At 34.7% G+C, this 16,793-nt stretch overlaps 1 protein-coding gene across 1 annotated transcript in view; it reads left to right on the top strand.

The window, feature by feature from the left end:
- Window positions 1-16,793, top strand: part of GALK (Mevalonate/galactokinase family protein) — a 135,022-nt gene that overhangs the window by 100,133 nt on the left and 18,096 nt on the right. The window contains exon 11 of the mRNA XM_089788565.1: window positions 1,952-2,029. Coding sequence (XP_089644691.1) covers window positions 1,952-2,029 — 78 coding nt within the window. The remainder of the gene's footprint in view (window positions 1-1,951; window positions 2,030-16,793) is intronic.

Here is a 16,793-nt window from a genome sequence, read left to right as displayed (position 1 = left end):
GTAACTTTTCTTACAAAACGCTGGCACACTGCCTAAAATTGAAGTCCAAGATGCTTTTTGTTGTACATTGTGTCATCCGCATAACAGAACTCCCTTGTAGCCATCACTACACAAATGCCAAATGGAAAAATGTGCCATCCAAGGGACCTTGAGAATCTTCTTGAATGTGGTGCCCCATTTAATGAGAGGCCACCTATTAAACACATTTCAAATCATTGAACAGACCATTATTCTTGGGATTTTGGACACATCATGAATTTGTTGCATGCATGGTGATCAATTGAAGAAAATAAGAAAGATCCTTTTTTTATTGCTGAAGTTTTCCCATATTGGCTTTCTCCAAGTTTTATCTAATGATTATAATGGGTAGACTAGCTATTTTCTTCTTATGTGTCATTAACTTTCATTACTACAGTATAATTTCTAGTTGGATCATGGCTTGATTTCCTTCCTCAGCACATTAAACATTGTTTGTTTGTGTAGCAGTGATGGTAAATACAAAGTATTTCTTGGCAAAGCTCTGTGTGGATAAACTGTATCTTGATTTTCTTTTGCTTACAAATTAAATACTGGTACGAGTCATGCAACACATGTTCAAATGTTGTACAATTGCCTTCAATCTGCAATGAAGGGGATAATCACATGAGACAATAACGGAGAGATGAGTGTCTCCTTATCCTTAATAAAATCTCATGCTTGTTTGTACACTGTTTAATAGTATAGCATGAACTTGTCTGGCTTATATTCAGACAAATTTTGATGAGAAGAATGATAATCTATTATAGTTAGGTCAGATTCATTTTATTCATCGTTGTGAAATTATAATTGTAGCTTCCCTTGCCAAGCCTCTTGTAATGGCAACACACTAATCTCTTGTCCATTTCTTCTGTGTTCTGTGGCCATCCTACATTTGGTCTTTGTTCACGACTTTAGTATGCATGCTAGGAATATATTGTCTTTGTTTCTAACTCTCAATGCAAGCCGTTTAAGAATGACTAATCAGCTCAGCATGCACATACTTGATTCAATACAAACAGATCAAACACTTATTTCATGTCCATAAGTATGTTTCCTGATTATAAATATCAATTTATTGGCCCAAAAAGGAGTAATACATTATATTTTGGTTTATCTTTCTGTTTGGAATCCAGTAAGTTGTTAACAGTAATATGTTTCTTTCTTTCCTGCCAGAAAAATCTCATGGATAACAGAAAGCATCCAACTTAAACCATTCCCTTGCCTTGAGTCTCTTTGCTTTCTCTCGCATTATTGTAGAAATAATTTGTAACAAGTACCAAGGACAACACATTTCTGTGCAAAGATTTCTAGATGCTAGGTCAACAACCATAAGCCATTTTATGGGAAAAATTCCTTTGGCATCTGTGTCTTTCATGTGTGTCAGACAACCACTGGCTTTTGAAATATGATGACTGTAGTTTGAAATTTATTCATATCACTGTATTCGAGCATCTTTTGCAAACATATTGGTTTCACTAGTCAGTTTATATCGTGAAAAATCTCTTATTAATTCAACTGATAGTTGAATAATCTTGAATTATATGGCGATCAAAGTAGTGGTCTTTAAAATTAAATAACATTTTTTGATTCTTTCAAAACATAACTACATATTATGTTGTATTACTACAAGAACACTAAATAATACTATTTTTCCATATTTCAGTTTTATGCTTTTCAGTTTCACTCATGATAGCAATGTGTTGCACATGCCATATTGCATTTCTTCAATAGAGAGTCAACTATAGGTGCCATGTAACTATCGGATCTATGCAGGTGCTATATCTATTTCTGAAAAATATCTGTAAGAGGACATGAAAATATGCTCATCTTTTCAAATTTTGCTAGTTTTCATTGCGTTCAGCTTTCAGATGGTTGTCATATTTGTTCATTAAGGCCAGATTCCAATAACTCATTAAAAGTGCAATCTTAACAGTGATGATGAAGTATTGGAAAGGCTTGGGAAGCTTATGGACGAGAGCCATAATAGCTGCAGCACTTTATACGAGTGCAGGTATGTCTTCCTAAACTCCTGGGAGTATTCAAGTTTCCCATGATTATTTTAAAATAGACTATAGTTTGAAGGTAGAATTTTTTTTTTCTGACATTCATCCTGTAGCTCCTACAAGTTTGGGATATTCATATTAAATGAATTAAGTTGTAATCTTTACCTAGCAACAGCTCACATTTATTCACCTTTTTTGTTGATTTATGCTTTATGCTTGTTAAAAACAGTTCTTGAGTGGTTAATCTCAGACTAAACTTATCATATCAGCTGCCGAAAAGCTTGCTGTAAATGACACATTCGAATTTGGCATTTTTCTTGTTTTTCATAATTGGCACAACTGATCACAGAACCCAACTCACACTTGGTCGAATAATCTTATTTGACTTGGCAGAACATGAAAACTTTAAATAACTTAATTTTCTTAAAAGAAACTAATCTTATGCACTATACAGTTACAAATGTATCAAATGAGTTTAGTTGGAGTTTGGTTACATTGCCCTTAGTGGGGTTTAGGGGCAGAATTCCTCGTGAGATTTTTTGGGTGGTACATGTTAATGTGAGTTTTGTTCCACTACAACATACAAAATCAAATACTCAGTACTGCAAACGAAACACCAAATCCCCAACTCTTTCTTGAATAAGGATGCTCATATGCTAAACAATGTACATGGATTGTGTGATCAAATGTGACAACCTCAAGGTTCCTTCTTTATTGTTATTGTGGACTTAACTCAGTTATAATGATGTGATATGCTGGTTATCACAAATGAACTCAGTTATAATGATGTGATATGCTGGTTATCACAAACGAACTCAGTTATACTGATGTGATATGCTGGTTATCACAAACAGACTTACTCTGTTCAATCAAAGGATACCACTTGACTTTAACCATTTCTCACCAAACAAACTGCATGGGAAAGAATTTAGGAAATTATTCTACTCCTAGAATGTAAGAAACTATGGATGTCTTTGTGACTATTAGACTTAGTTTATCCATCAACATGAACCAAGCCAGTGCAATCTCCTGAGGTAAATGTAAGATATTCAAACTACCACCATTCCATTAACACCATCCATCGATGCATATCAATGTGCAAGCAATAATCAAAGCTAAGAACTCATAAAAATGCCATTCGATCACGCATGACAAATTACAATCAGTAAGAAGCTAGTGGTTTTGTCTAAGCGAGTTAACCAAAGATGCATCCTAAATATCTTCCTTTCAACTGAACACTATTTCTAACCAACATCAAATAAAATCTACTTTAAGTGAGGAAATGCAGAAACCATGCAATACTCCAAAGCAGCACAAGTAATCCACCATGAAGACCAACAATGAATCAATAATTACTTTGATAGCATTATGACAACAATTTCAACAAGTCTCCTCTCCTACTCTACTCTAATGTGCTACAAATGAGAAGGCCTTGACATTTTACAGTCATTCAATTACAATGAAGTGTCAAGATCAATTCAAGATCAAGGTCCAAGATTGTGCCAACACTGCTCTAATCTATCTAATATCTACAAGCATTAAATGTTTATCCAATTATATGAAAGCACCTCCCAGTGGGTGAATAAGAAAATTACAATGCTCTTGAGAGTCAATAAGAAAATAGGTAAGGTAGAGGCACTAGATGCCTTCCACATGTACACTTGGTATAATATGATTGATTGATTTTAGACACATGCAAACTTGAATATTTTATTTGGCTGGAAATGGATAGACGCCACATCAACATTCTTATCTTGCAGACTTGATCAATATCTTTTGATGATGAGAAAATATCTCAATCCTATGCGATGACAGACTCTAAAATTCTTCTCATTGGTATGATTTTGAACTTATGATTGTATTTTGAACTTCTTAAAGTAATTAAGTTTTGAGCTAGATCTTGTCACCATCTTTTTTTCTCCAAGCTTCTTCAAAAATTACCTTACAAAACGTTTTTTTATCAAGCTCACAAGATGATAAGTATAAATAAAATTAAGGAAACTGTAAGCTTACATGATATGAATTTGAATCTAGATTTGCTTTAAATCAAATTTTTCTCACTGAACTAACTTGATCAAGAATTTTTATCAAAATGAGACAAAATGCACTTTTCTCATGAATTTTCTTTGGTCCAAGGCTAGATTTAAATATCAAGGAAATGTTGATCTTACAATCCACTTGAATTGCGCTTCTTTTGATGAACTCTGTTTTCATGCAAGAAGCAACATAGAGCTGAAATTAAATCACAATTGGAGGGTGAAATTTTAGGATTCTTGAGATTGAGTGAATTTCACCAAATCTCAAGATTGACATTTTTCTTTGAATTTTAAACTGCCCTTTTAGCCTTTCTAAACTCTATTTCATGCTTTCAACTTCATTTCAATTGTTGATTTTGGGTTGGGATTTCACATTGGCAGCTGATTGAAGCTTCCAATTCAATTTCAATCTATTCTTTTCTCAAAAAAAATGATTTGCTCCCTTCAAACTTCATTAACTATGCCTCAACCCATCAGTTTTGATCACCTTGATGACTTTGGAGTTAAGAATTTTCATTGAAAAGACATTTTGTTTGGGTGAATTTTTTGGGACTCTGAGGATTTTACAAAGAGAAGGGGGCGGAAATTTGGAGTTCTTGAGATTTTGAATCCCAAGATAGTGTTTATCCCCGTATACTTTATTTATTTTACTGTTACATCCACTTTTTCCTTCCTAACCTTCATTTCATGCTTGATCATCACAATCCTTTGGGTAGTGATTTTTACTTGGAGTTGATTGAGGCCGATTCCATTTGGTTTGAATCTTTTTTTTCCCTCAAAATAATTCAATTTCCTCCTTTCAAACCTCATCGACCTTGCATTTTAGCTTTCACTCTCATCACTTATATCAATTTGGAGTTGAGAAATTTCATTGAAAAGGCATTAGACTTGCACAAAGATTTTGAAAGGGGTGAAAATATGGAGATGTTGAGATTCCTTCTTTTGTTCTGATGTTCTTATCTTATTTTGTCAGGCTTTTGGAATGGATTTGCATTTGTAAAATCAATAGTGTCACCAAGATTCATTGCCTTTTCTCCACTCCATTATGTTTTTCATCAATTTTGCATTAGATTTCATTCTTTAACCACTTTGAACTCGCCTAGATTGGGGGAATTTTTTTGAGTTGTCAGGATTATCAAGGGGCTGAAATATGGAGATTTCAAGAGTTCCCCTTATTCATATGTTTCATTTCTATCAAGTTTCAATATTGCCTTCAAGACTTAATCCTCATGATTTTCAGTTTGACTTGCATCCTTATTTGATCAAAACTCCTCAATGTTTGTTTTCAATCCCCTTAAGCTTTAAATTTATTCACGTATCCTCAAGTTTTTAGTTGATTTCATCTTTCATCTTCAATTTTTTACCATCCCCCATCAACTTGGAGTTGAGATCTCACCTTGGGCTGCCTCTAGACTTGGGCACAAATTTGGGGTTATCAGTATTTTGGTCTAAGAAGAGGTAGCAATACTAAGATTCTTGAGTTTGAAATCTTGACAACACTACTCTCCCTTTTTGATTTGATATTTTATCCTCAAGTTTTCAATTGGTTTTCATTCTTTTATCCACAATTTCATCATTCCTATTAATTTGAAGTTGAAATTTTGCCATGAACCCCTCCTAGACTTGGGTGGACATTTTGAAGTCTCGAGATTTTGCAAGGGGTGAAAACTTTGGAGATGTTCAGATTTTCACTTCAATTTCTTCAGCTAGGAGCGTGAAATATTTTATATAAAATATAACATTTAACTTTACGTTATATTTTATATAAAAATTGTTGCAATGTTTGAGAGTGGTTTCAAGTTCATAGGAGTTATAATAAAGATTTTATATTTTGGGGGATTCCTAGAAAAATTCCAGACTAAGTCGAATTTCTGAAATAAGCATGCCTCATTAGTGTTATCTCCCACCAAATTCCAAAAATATGCATGCCTCCATTAGTGTTATCTCCCACAAGTTTCTTCACTTTCTAAGATAAAATTGAAATTGGGATAAGGCTTATTCAAGGATTTTAACTCATTTCATCTCAAATTGCTTCATTTCAACTTGACATCCTTGGTCAACTTGGACCAACTCTCACTTATATCCTTGATTGACTTGACTTCCCAATGAGCCAAAGTTGCTCAAACTCATCTCTAAGATTCGGAGTTTAGCAACTAAAACCACCAAAGACTACCACTTCCACTACAAGTGAAAATAGGGGGTTTATGTTAGCAATGGGGTGATGGTGTGAAAACCTGACAATATTACATTCGGTAGAGTTGATGGGCAGCATCCTTTATTGGCTCTAGGGCGGGTGAAAGCTTCAATAGCAAACAAAATCTCATGGCATGCGGTTCTTTGAGCGAAAATCACATTTTTTAAAATGTCTTTTAAGTGTCAAGACATTGTTTTACACATAGGACGTCTTGGAGGTGTGCTTTTATGTGTTTTCTCCTCCACCCGTTTGATATCATAGTCCTATTTGATAGATGCATGCAATACAAGGAGGCACATCTTTTTCTTGGATATGAGGTGTAGGAGAATAATGCCAAACATGTTAGGAAGAAAAATAAGAATATGAGGTCCAATATTATGTTGGAATATATGATCGAAGAATGTAAGATGACCATTTGATTGTGCGTATATATATACCACAATTGGCTAGATTCAATTATGGTGTGCTATGTTCTATGCCTGAGTTGTGAATATGCCAAAACCATTTACAAATCTACCACACTTATTTTGACCCCGCCTTTTATCCCTAACACTAAGGTATTAATACAACATTTCATGACTTAAGCACAGATCTTTGGTCTGTGCTCTTACTAACATCTTGGTTCCATTGCCAAAACCTTGATAAGAGGATTATAGCGAGATTTTAAAATATAATTACATTATTGCAGTATAGAGCGACCACTTTAAAAGGATAAGTGGATAAAGAAAAAGTCCAAATAATAGACATATGAACTGTGGTATGGAAGACTTTAGTAAAGTAGTACAATCAAAGGGATTCTATTAGCCTAATCATAATGAAAATTATTGCATTGAATTACTAAAATAAAATATAGTTCATGAAATTCTGAAACTTAAAACATGATTAAAAGTTTAATGCTCATTTATAATCATTGATCAAAGTTTTGATCAATCATCAAACAAATCATCAAAAAAATCATCGTCAATAGAAATTTCATTTTCTCTAGCTGCTATTATATCCTCATTATCATCCAAATTGGTACCGCTAGTACTAGATCCACCAAGTACCATGTCTCTCATCAACCACAATAAGAAGAGTGGCTTTCGTAAGATTTTGAACGGTCATATCTGAGTCAGTGGACTTGGGTGCTACATCCCACATTTTCTCTACCTCGTTTTTGTATTTTGAATCCTTGTGTGCTAGAAGACGCAAATTGGTGTGAATAAGCACCAAGTCCTAGCTTTTTTGGCAGCCAACCGGTTATGCTTAACTAAGTGGATAAAGGAATAAGTACTCCAATTACACTCATTGACAAAAGAGCTAACAATTGAGAGGGAAAACAAACAAACAAAAAAAATACAAGATAAATTAGAGAATACAAGATAAACATACAAGATACTTTTTACATCCTTCTCTCATCCTGATGATGGATCACAGAGTGTGATCCGAAACGTTGATGATAAAAAAACTTACACAATCAAATCTAGAGGCAACATCATCATTAGCAATGGATTGTGGAAACCTAATATTATTAAAATTAGAGAATGTTAAGTGCTAGATTTTACAATAAAGTGACAAAAAAGAAGAATAAAATAAAAAAACTTGTGAGAGGATCTTAATGGCTAGAGGTTTGAGATACACGTGTTTCTAACCATGAAGGTACCACCACGTAATTGCGTCCATTCTACTTTGGTCATTTATAATAGGAGGGAGAAGATCTTTTCCTGAGATGAATAATCCAAATTCTCTCCTAATTGCTACCCCGCCTCTAGATCTGTAAATATCCTGCTAAGTGTCGTCTTGTATCCATTGGCAACCTCATCATCTTTATATGGTGATAGTCTACTAGTAATAGCGAGTGCCCTTGCACTATAGTATTTGGGAGAGAGGGCATAGGCGAGGAGGTGAAGAGATGTCATTTTGTTCCAGTGATGGAAAACGATTGCTTCCACCTTTTTATAAATGGTGTCCTTAGGATCATTCTCTCTTCTTTGTATCACTTGGGATATCAAATGATGTTCATGTAAGTTATCTTGATGTAAGTTATGTCAATCAAAATTTTAGATATCTCTCAGTAAATAATAATAGAGGAATGTAATATAAGTTTTTTTTATAACTTACCACTTTTATCATCTCCATAGCATCATAAACATCCTTGAGGCACGATTCATCGGTGTTAGCAAAGTGAAGCATGAACATGATTGACTCAGTGGATTCCAATACATACTTGACACCCCACCAGTCATCATCTAATATCATTGCTTTCACTTTTTAGGCCCTTATTGTATTGGATTGCTTCCAAATGCCCCATTGGTTACTAATCACCATTTGTGACAATGCCTCCTTTACCTTTACAAGTCATCTCAAGAAAATTGTGTGGGAGGCAAAATGAGTTTCAGCCACCTAAGAACATGTTAATTGTAAGTTAGTAACACGTTTAAAATATGTGAACAACACAAAAATTATTTTATTCAATTATGCAAAACATGACATAATGATAACAATCATAATGATAAATGAAATTAAAAAAATTTAAATTTAAAATTTACCTTCAATAGTTCCAATTTGGAGAAAGACCTGAAAATTGCTTGTGACATGGTAATTTGTCACAAACATTTGGATCTCCTAACGCTCATAATATTTTTCCACCTAGTCTACTTGGTTGCCAATTGCTTGCATCACCAAATTAAGAGTGTATAGTGCATAGAGTCCAAACGATATGATCATATCTGGGCTCTACCAAAGCACCTGCTGCCTTGCAAACTTTTGCATTATGTGTGATTAATTGGACAACATTATCTCTACCCACTGCCTCTATGGAATCAATGCGAATCTAGGAAATCAACTTTGTATCTTTTGCTTCTCCCTCACAGTCAACTGCCTTCAAAAGCATTGCCTTCTTGGGGGACACAAACAGTAACATTGATCAAAGGACGGTTTTACAATCTTTCCATGCATCAGAGACAATAGATACACCTGTTTGGACCCAAGAATCTCCAATTGGTTTTAATTGGGCTTCTACACATTTCCTCTCTTTATGCAATCAGGTGGTGCACACCTTTTCAAATCTAGGACCTTGGTAACCCTTAGGTGCATTATTTATTGCTGTCACCATCTCCCTCCAATAGGGTGATCTCACTAGGTTGAATGGAAAACCATTTGCATAGAGGTAATGTGCAATTTTTTCATCAGCAATGTCTTTTGACTCATTTTGAAATGCTTGATCCAGTGGGCCTCTCTTGCGGGTGGTGACTTGTGGTTCATCAACATCTTCATCCTCCTCCCTAGAAGTTATAGGAAAGAAGGGATGTCTAGAGACATGTTGAGTGAGTGGTGGTGGTGGGTTTTTTTATTGGAACTTTGTTTCCCTTTTGCAATTAAGCTATCAGCATCTTTTTGTTCTTAAATGAATGCTGCTATTTGTGCAGGTAGCTGCTCCTTCTTACCCCCAAGGCCCATAAAATGATGTTTTACCCAACAGTAGGAGCTTCTATATTCTATGTTGCAAAAATTACATTTCTATATGAACCCCCCACCTCTTTGAGAGTCTTGTAGTGTATCTCCAAAGACGACACCCTTTATCAATTTTAAAATTTTGAGAGCCACCCATTGAGCTTTGACTACTCATTGTTGCAACCTATAACAAAAATAGAGGAAAAGAAAAAACTTCAAAGCTTCTACAAAAACTTGAAAAAAAATTGCATCTTTTGAAAATTTGAAACAATCTATCAAAAAATTAAAGGAAAATGGTTGGAATGCATACCTTAAACAGTTTAATCTGCTTTAGGAAAGGTATTTGTAACTGTAAAGTTTCTGCAAATTCTGCTTGTAAATCAAACTGATGTATAACCTATATAGTGCTGGAGATGGTCTTGATCTGCAGATGAATATTAGTCCTTCTTGCTGATATGATAATTCTGCAATAAAATATATTTTGCTACTAATTCGAATGAGGCATATAATGCTAATGAACATACTTCTTTGTACTTGTTTGTTCATTATCCACATTTTTATCTCATATATATAAGATAACCAAAGGGCATGTCCCTTGAAGGGACATGACCCTATCTAGGTTGACCCTATAATATAACTCCCATAATCGGCACTCAATGAAGAATATGATTTGTAAATACATTAACTAACTTTAGTTAAGGTTATCCTTAATAACCACTATCCCTAAAGAGATACTGATAATGCCTATAAAGGAAGATATATATATTTAATGCTAGATCAGATTTGTGTGATCTGTACAATCAGATCAGCATGATAATCGAAGTTACAGCCTTAACACTCCCTCGTAACGTGATAATCATACTGAGAGATAACATATCTTGCATCATCAATTACGATGAATAAGCATAGAATGATACTCTATATCTATCTAAATCTTCTTAGCATGTGGTATCATTGAACACATGATACTATGTCATATTAGTATACCTGTGATATGACATATCACTTATACTAGTGATAAGAGTATTGCAAAGAGTACAATATACAGGATAAAATCTAGAGGATAATTAAATTTTTCATTTATCCAAGTTGTGACTCATAGGTACTGGCATTCCTATATCACAACATGATCTTGAGTTAAGATCTACTAGAACACAAGATAAACTCCGAATAATAATAAAATTCTTCCTTTATCCAAATTGTGACTCATAGGTATAACAATGTCTACATCACAATGTGATCTTGAACTCATCTAGATCTAATAGTGGATCTCTACTGTTTAGCACATTATCTAAGAGATCGTCATCTCTCATGATGTCTTTTATCTAAGTGTTCATTATCTCAGAGGTTGTCACCTCGTAGATAATGAATACAAATGGTGGAGCCCATAATAGTCAATAGCCTTAAAAAAAAGACAAAAATGGCGAGCAAAATGAAAAGCAGAAGAGCGAAAAATGCGAAGACATTTCGTGCAAAAGCAGCTAGTCAATATTTTCGTAGAACTGCGTACCCTAAAAAATGAGGGTTTTCGAAATCAAGCCCTAAGCCTCCACCAACAAATAGATCAAACAATCACATAACCAAAAACATATAGGCGCAAGAACCATCGGGTGAAGTTCAACAAGTGATCTCACCGTATGCAGTTAAGACCTCAAACCATTTTCCCTCTTTAAGTGGCTTATAGGTTCAGGATTATAGGTTCGGGAGGATAGTGCTGTTCGGGATTTTTTCCCTAATCGGAAAACCTCTACCCATCCCTTTCTGAGCAAAGAATGTCCTTTGATTCACTCAATGACCAATTTAGGTAAGTAGATCTTTGTCTACAATTTAACAAAATATGCTAGCCATAATCTCAATCCCATTTACACCCAGCAGAGTAGTTTTGCCATTAAATCATCCACTAATCAGCCAACCCAAATTTAGGAATCCTTAGCTCTGTTGTCCTCAAAAACCTACATTCCTCCACATCACAGGTCGCCTCTCCATTGCCCCAATTCTCATCCTAACTCTTCTAACTCTCTTCCCCTTAGTTGCACTCCAATAGATCATGAAGACAAGATTTTAATTATTAGCAATCAAGACAACGAAGAGTACTGGCAAGCATGTCAAGAGGTCGGGCTGTTCGCTTTTTGGAATGGCCCTAAAGCAGAGCTTCATAATCTAATTGACTGGTTGGAGGACTTTTGCGGCTACCAGGTAAGAATTTCTCATTATACTAATAGACTGGTTTCTATACACTATAGTGAGGAAGATGTGAAAAAAGATTTTCTTTTGAATTTTGATTGTTTTTATAAGGGTTACGTGGTTAAGTTTTTTGATTGGATACCAAACTGTAATGAGGATAATCTAAATTTTTTAATACCAACATGGTTCTCGATAAATTCTATCCCTCCGGAGTTAAATCAAATAGGTATTATGAAAAGGATAGGAAGATCAATGGGAGAACTGATCGGATTAGATGCTTCCTTTGAGAGATGTAACAACATAAAACTCCTAATCAAATGTAGGGTAAACAAGATGAATATTAAACCAATTAAAATCATTAACAATAGATCGATTTACAATCTAAACTTTCAAAAATACGAGGGTAAGATCATAGAAATAATCAGACTTGATGATGAGCATAAGTGTTCCCTCAGAACAATGCAAAAAACATCAGATCTCAATAAATCGCATTTCATGATCAGAAATAGGCACCTTAGAATGATGCAAGAAGAGTATGAAGTTGAGGAAGCTGCCTTAAAGAATACAAAAGATATATCAGACAATATAAGGGAATAAAGCCAAGTAAGGCTGAAGCAGAAAATGATAATAGTCCATCATTTCAAAGCAATGAAAATCAGCAGGAAAACAGAGGGAGTTTTCAATTAGAATTAGGCAAAAAATTAGACAAGAGCAAAGACAAGTTATCTAAGTCAGAATTGATGAAGCAAGAAAATCTCATCCTTAGCTTGGAAAAGCCCCGCAAATCAGACAATAGAACCAAATTACAGAGCATAATTGTTCACAATAATAAACAGAAAAGGAGAGGAAATAAAATCAAGGAAAGGCAAGGTGATTTAAAGCCAGATAAGGAACAAAAGAATTCATCAGAAACCAATTTGGCGGGTAACAAAAGTTCAGTTTATCCACTTAGAAATATTGATGACATGGAACAATCATCCCTATTCGGAGAAGTTTTAACTAAGGAAGAGAGCAAAAACACCGAAAGCCTGATGAAGATACAGAGGCAGCTGTTTGAAGAACCATCTCTGGTGAACTCAAAATCAGATAAAGAAATTCCAAAGCGGCTAACCAAATTTTGGCAGACTCTCTCCCCAAAGAGAGAGTACTTTGAAGACAAAATCAATACAAGTATGTCAGGAGTAAGTAGGTCAAAAGAAATACCAGTACAAGAATTCCAGGATTTTTTAAATAAGAAAGTGGAGGAGAATGAAGACTTTGAAACAGAAGAGTTAAGGGAGGAGGAAAAGGAAAACATAGAAAGGCTCTTAGAGGAACTGGTCCGGGTATTTGACTCTGAAAATGAAGACAATTGTAGTATTTCACAAAAAGAACTTATGCAACAAGTACTATAGTTGGGAGGAGACAATTATACTTTTGAAGATCTTAGAAGGGATATATTATCTTTTGAAGAAGAAAACAAGTCAAACAAAGACACTCTGATAGCCAGAAGGTCAAGTGAGGCTAAGGATAGAGTCATCATGGAACACCAGTGCATAACAGAACAGATACTACAAGAGTTGTGTAATGATGAAAAGGAGGTCAAGGGGAATATTCAGATTGAGACAGTTAAAAGTACTCAAGAGAATCTGGAACAGTTGGGCATATTAAAGAATCAAGGAGTTAAATCTCCTAATTACGGCAAGACAAAATCCAGGAGAGGAAGAAAAACGCTCAAGGAGCTCAGAGAAGCGGATGGTGAAGCTCGAGAATAGCAAAAAATAAGCTATCTTTTTACTATAGGGAAGGGGAAGATCCTTCCCAAGGATTCATGAAGATCACAACGTGGAATGCTAGGGGTTTAAACGCCCCTAGCAAAAAAAGAATACTAAAACAAAACATAAAATTATTTGAATCCAAAATTATTTTATTACAAGAAACAAAACTAAATAAGACAGAATGACTTAATTTAGGTAAAAAGTTAGGTAACTGGAGTATCATTATGCAAGAATCCTGTAGGTACATCCGGGGGATTAGGTATCATTTGGAACCATAGAAAAGTAACTTTAGATATATTAAAATCAAATAATAATTGGATCAGTGGTTTGGTCAAAAGTGTGAAATCAAATCTCAATTTTATCCTAATTAACATTTATGGCCTAGTTAGTAATATAGAATAAAAATCAGTTTGGGAAGAAATCAGTCAATTCATGAAAAATTATCAGAACAGTCTAATAATACTAGGAGGAGATTTCAATACTATTCTAAATTTGAACGGAAAAACAGGGGGATCTCTTCTGATCTCTCAATCTATGAAAGATGTTAAAAAATTGTGTGAATCTCACAATTTGATTGATATCCCACTTAATAATGGGAATTTTATGTGGAACAACAAACGGAAGGACTTTGCGTATAGTGCTGAAAAATTAGATAGGTTTTTTTATCAAAGGAGATTTAGAAGTAAATAATCTAAATATACAATCCTCGATTCTTCCGATAGCTGGTTCTGATAATTTCCCTGTTAGATTTGAACATTCTGAACCTCACAAACTTGTTAGAAATTCGTTTAAGTGCGGAAAAATGTGGTTTTTAGAATCTAGCTTTCTAGGTAACATCAAAGAATGGTGGTCACAAGGTGATTTTGAAGGTTCGAGAATGCTTATTTTTGTGTCCAAAATGAAGATGCGCAAAGAAGAAATTCTCAGATGGAACAAAGAACACTTCAATAACACTTTTAAAGAAAAATTGGACATTGAAGATAGATTAAAGGAATTAAGTATAGAATTTATTAAGAATGGCATGAATAATGCTAGTTATTTTTCAGAAAAAGAACTGTTGGCTAAACAAGAAGATATCTTTTGGAGACAAAAGTCCTGAAAAAGGTGGTTAGAAGAGGGAGACTGGAACACTAAATACTTTCATAATTCGACTCTCTATAATAGAGCAAAAAGTAATATAACAAGTATTAGAAATCATGAGGGTATCTTAATAGATAAAATAAATGAAATTGCAGAAATTTTGGTGGATCATTTTCATAAAACACTAAGTAATTATGAATGGTCAAGTAGAGTAGCTCAAGTTAATTTTCTTGAAGTAATCCCTAAACTGGTTACCTTGGAGGATAATAAAGCATTAAATAAACCAATAACGTTAGAAGAAGTTAAGACGGTAGTGTTCAACATGAATCCAGAGAAATCACTAGGTCCAGACGGATTTCAAGTTTTCTTTTATCAGAAATGCTGGGACATTATTGGTATAGACCTTTGGGAGGCCATTGAAGCATCAAGGAAGGGTGGATCTTTGTTATCCGAAATTAATTACTCCTTTCTCACTTTGATTCCCAAAAAGTTAGTGCTTGAGAATCCTAGAGTTTTTAGGCCCATTGCGTTATATAATACCATTTATAAAATATTTAAAAAAATACTAGCTAAGAGACTTAAATTAATCCTTTCGAAGATTATTTCTGAGGAACAAACAGGTCTTGTACCAGGCAGATCTATCTTGGATGACATTCTAATCATTCAGGAAACGATTCACTCGGCCCAAAAGAATAAAGAGACATGTATGTTTATGAAGCTAGACATCCAAAAAGCCTATAATATGGTAGACTGACGGTTCCTTTGTAAAACATTAGAAGCTTTTGGTTTTCCCTCCAATGGATTAATCTTATTTTCAAATGCATCTTCACTGCCAAGATTTCTATCCTTATAAATGGGTCCCCTAAGGGATTTTTTGAGATTTCAAGGGGAATAAGGCAAGGAGATCCGTTATCCCCGTCTTTGTATATTATTATGGTTGAAGCCTTTGGGAGAGCTCTAACACAGGCTTATAACAAAAAGGAAATTAAAGGTATCACTGTTACGAGTAATATCCCTAATATAACTCATCAATAACATGCAAATGACATGATTTTGCCGGGTGAAAGCTCAAAGAAAGAGGCAATTAAATTAAAGTCCATCATAGAGCAATACATGAATGCCTTCGGTCAAAAAGTGAATGAATCAAAATCAGAGATATTTTTCATTAATACGGATCCTAAGATGGAAAATCAGATCTGTCATATTATGGGATACAGTAAAGGTTCTTTCCCCTGCAAGTATCTCGGCATTGAGCTAGAGAAGGGTGTGAAATCAGGCAAGGTATGGAATAATATATTGAAGAAATTAGACACAAGGATTGGATGTTGGAAAGATAAATGGTTCACGAAAGCGGGAAAGAGTATTAAGATTAGCTCAGTTTTATCAGCCATTCCAACTTATCCGCTTTCTTGCCTTCCTCTTCCAAAGCATCTCCATCATAAGTTTGAGTCTAAACTCAGAAATTGCCTTTGGAATGATTGTGAGGAATCTAAAAAACAGGCCCCCATTAAATGGGACAATATTTGTAAACCCGAGGAATATGGAGGGTTAGGTATTAAGAGCCTTCAATGGAAAAACAAAGTGTTAAGGGCTAAATTAGTATGACGCCTATATATGGAAAGAGAACATAAACGGGCCAAGATTTTGTATAATAAGTATCTGAATGCAAAAGACCCCATTTCGATTTTTAGAATGAAGACTCTCCTTAAAGGATCAGAAAGTTGGAATTTCATGGTTAAGTGCTGCCACCTCATTAGAAAATACCTAACTTGGGATGTTGGTAAGGGCGATGATGCCCTTTAATGGGAAGATTCGTGGGATGGGCACCCACCAATAAACAACAACCTTGTCTGAGGTAACCTCAAAGAAGAACTAATTAATCGGTGGGGTTGGAAAGTAAGTGATTATAAAACAAAGATTAATGTGGAAGATCAATCTTGTTGGATATGGAAACCACTAGAAGATGTAGAGTTGGACTGTACCAAAATTAGGGCATATGAAAAAATTATATCTGATAGGAAAGTCAAGCAGCTTGAGAGGAAGGACAAGCTCATCTGGGCAGCATCAAATGATGGTAAGTACAGTGTGA

This window comes from Cupressus sempervirens, chromosome 6, assembly GCF_028749045.1.
Source record: "Cupressus sempervirens isolate cs-2001-9-10 chromosome 6, ASM2874904v1, whole genome shotgun sequence".
NCBI lineage: Eukaryota > Viridiplantae > Streptophyta > Pinopsida > Cupressales > Cupressaceae > Cupressus > Cupressus sempervirens.
The sequence above is the reverse complement of the archived record's forward strand: the minus strand, read 5'-3'. Positions and strand labels throughout refer to the sequence as shown.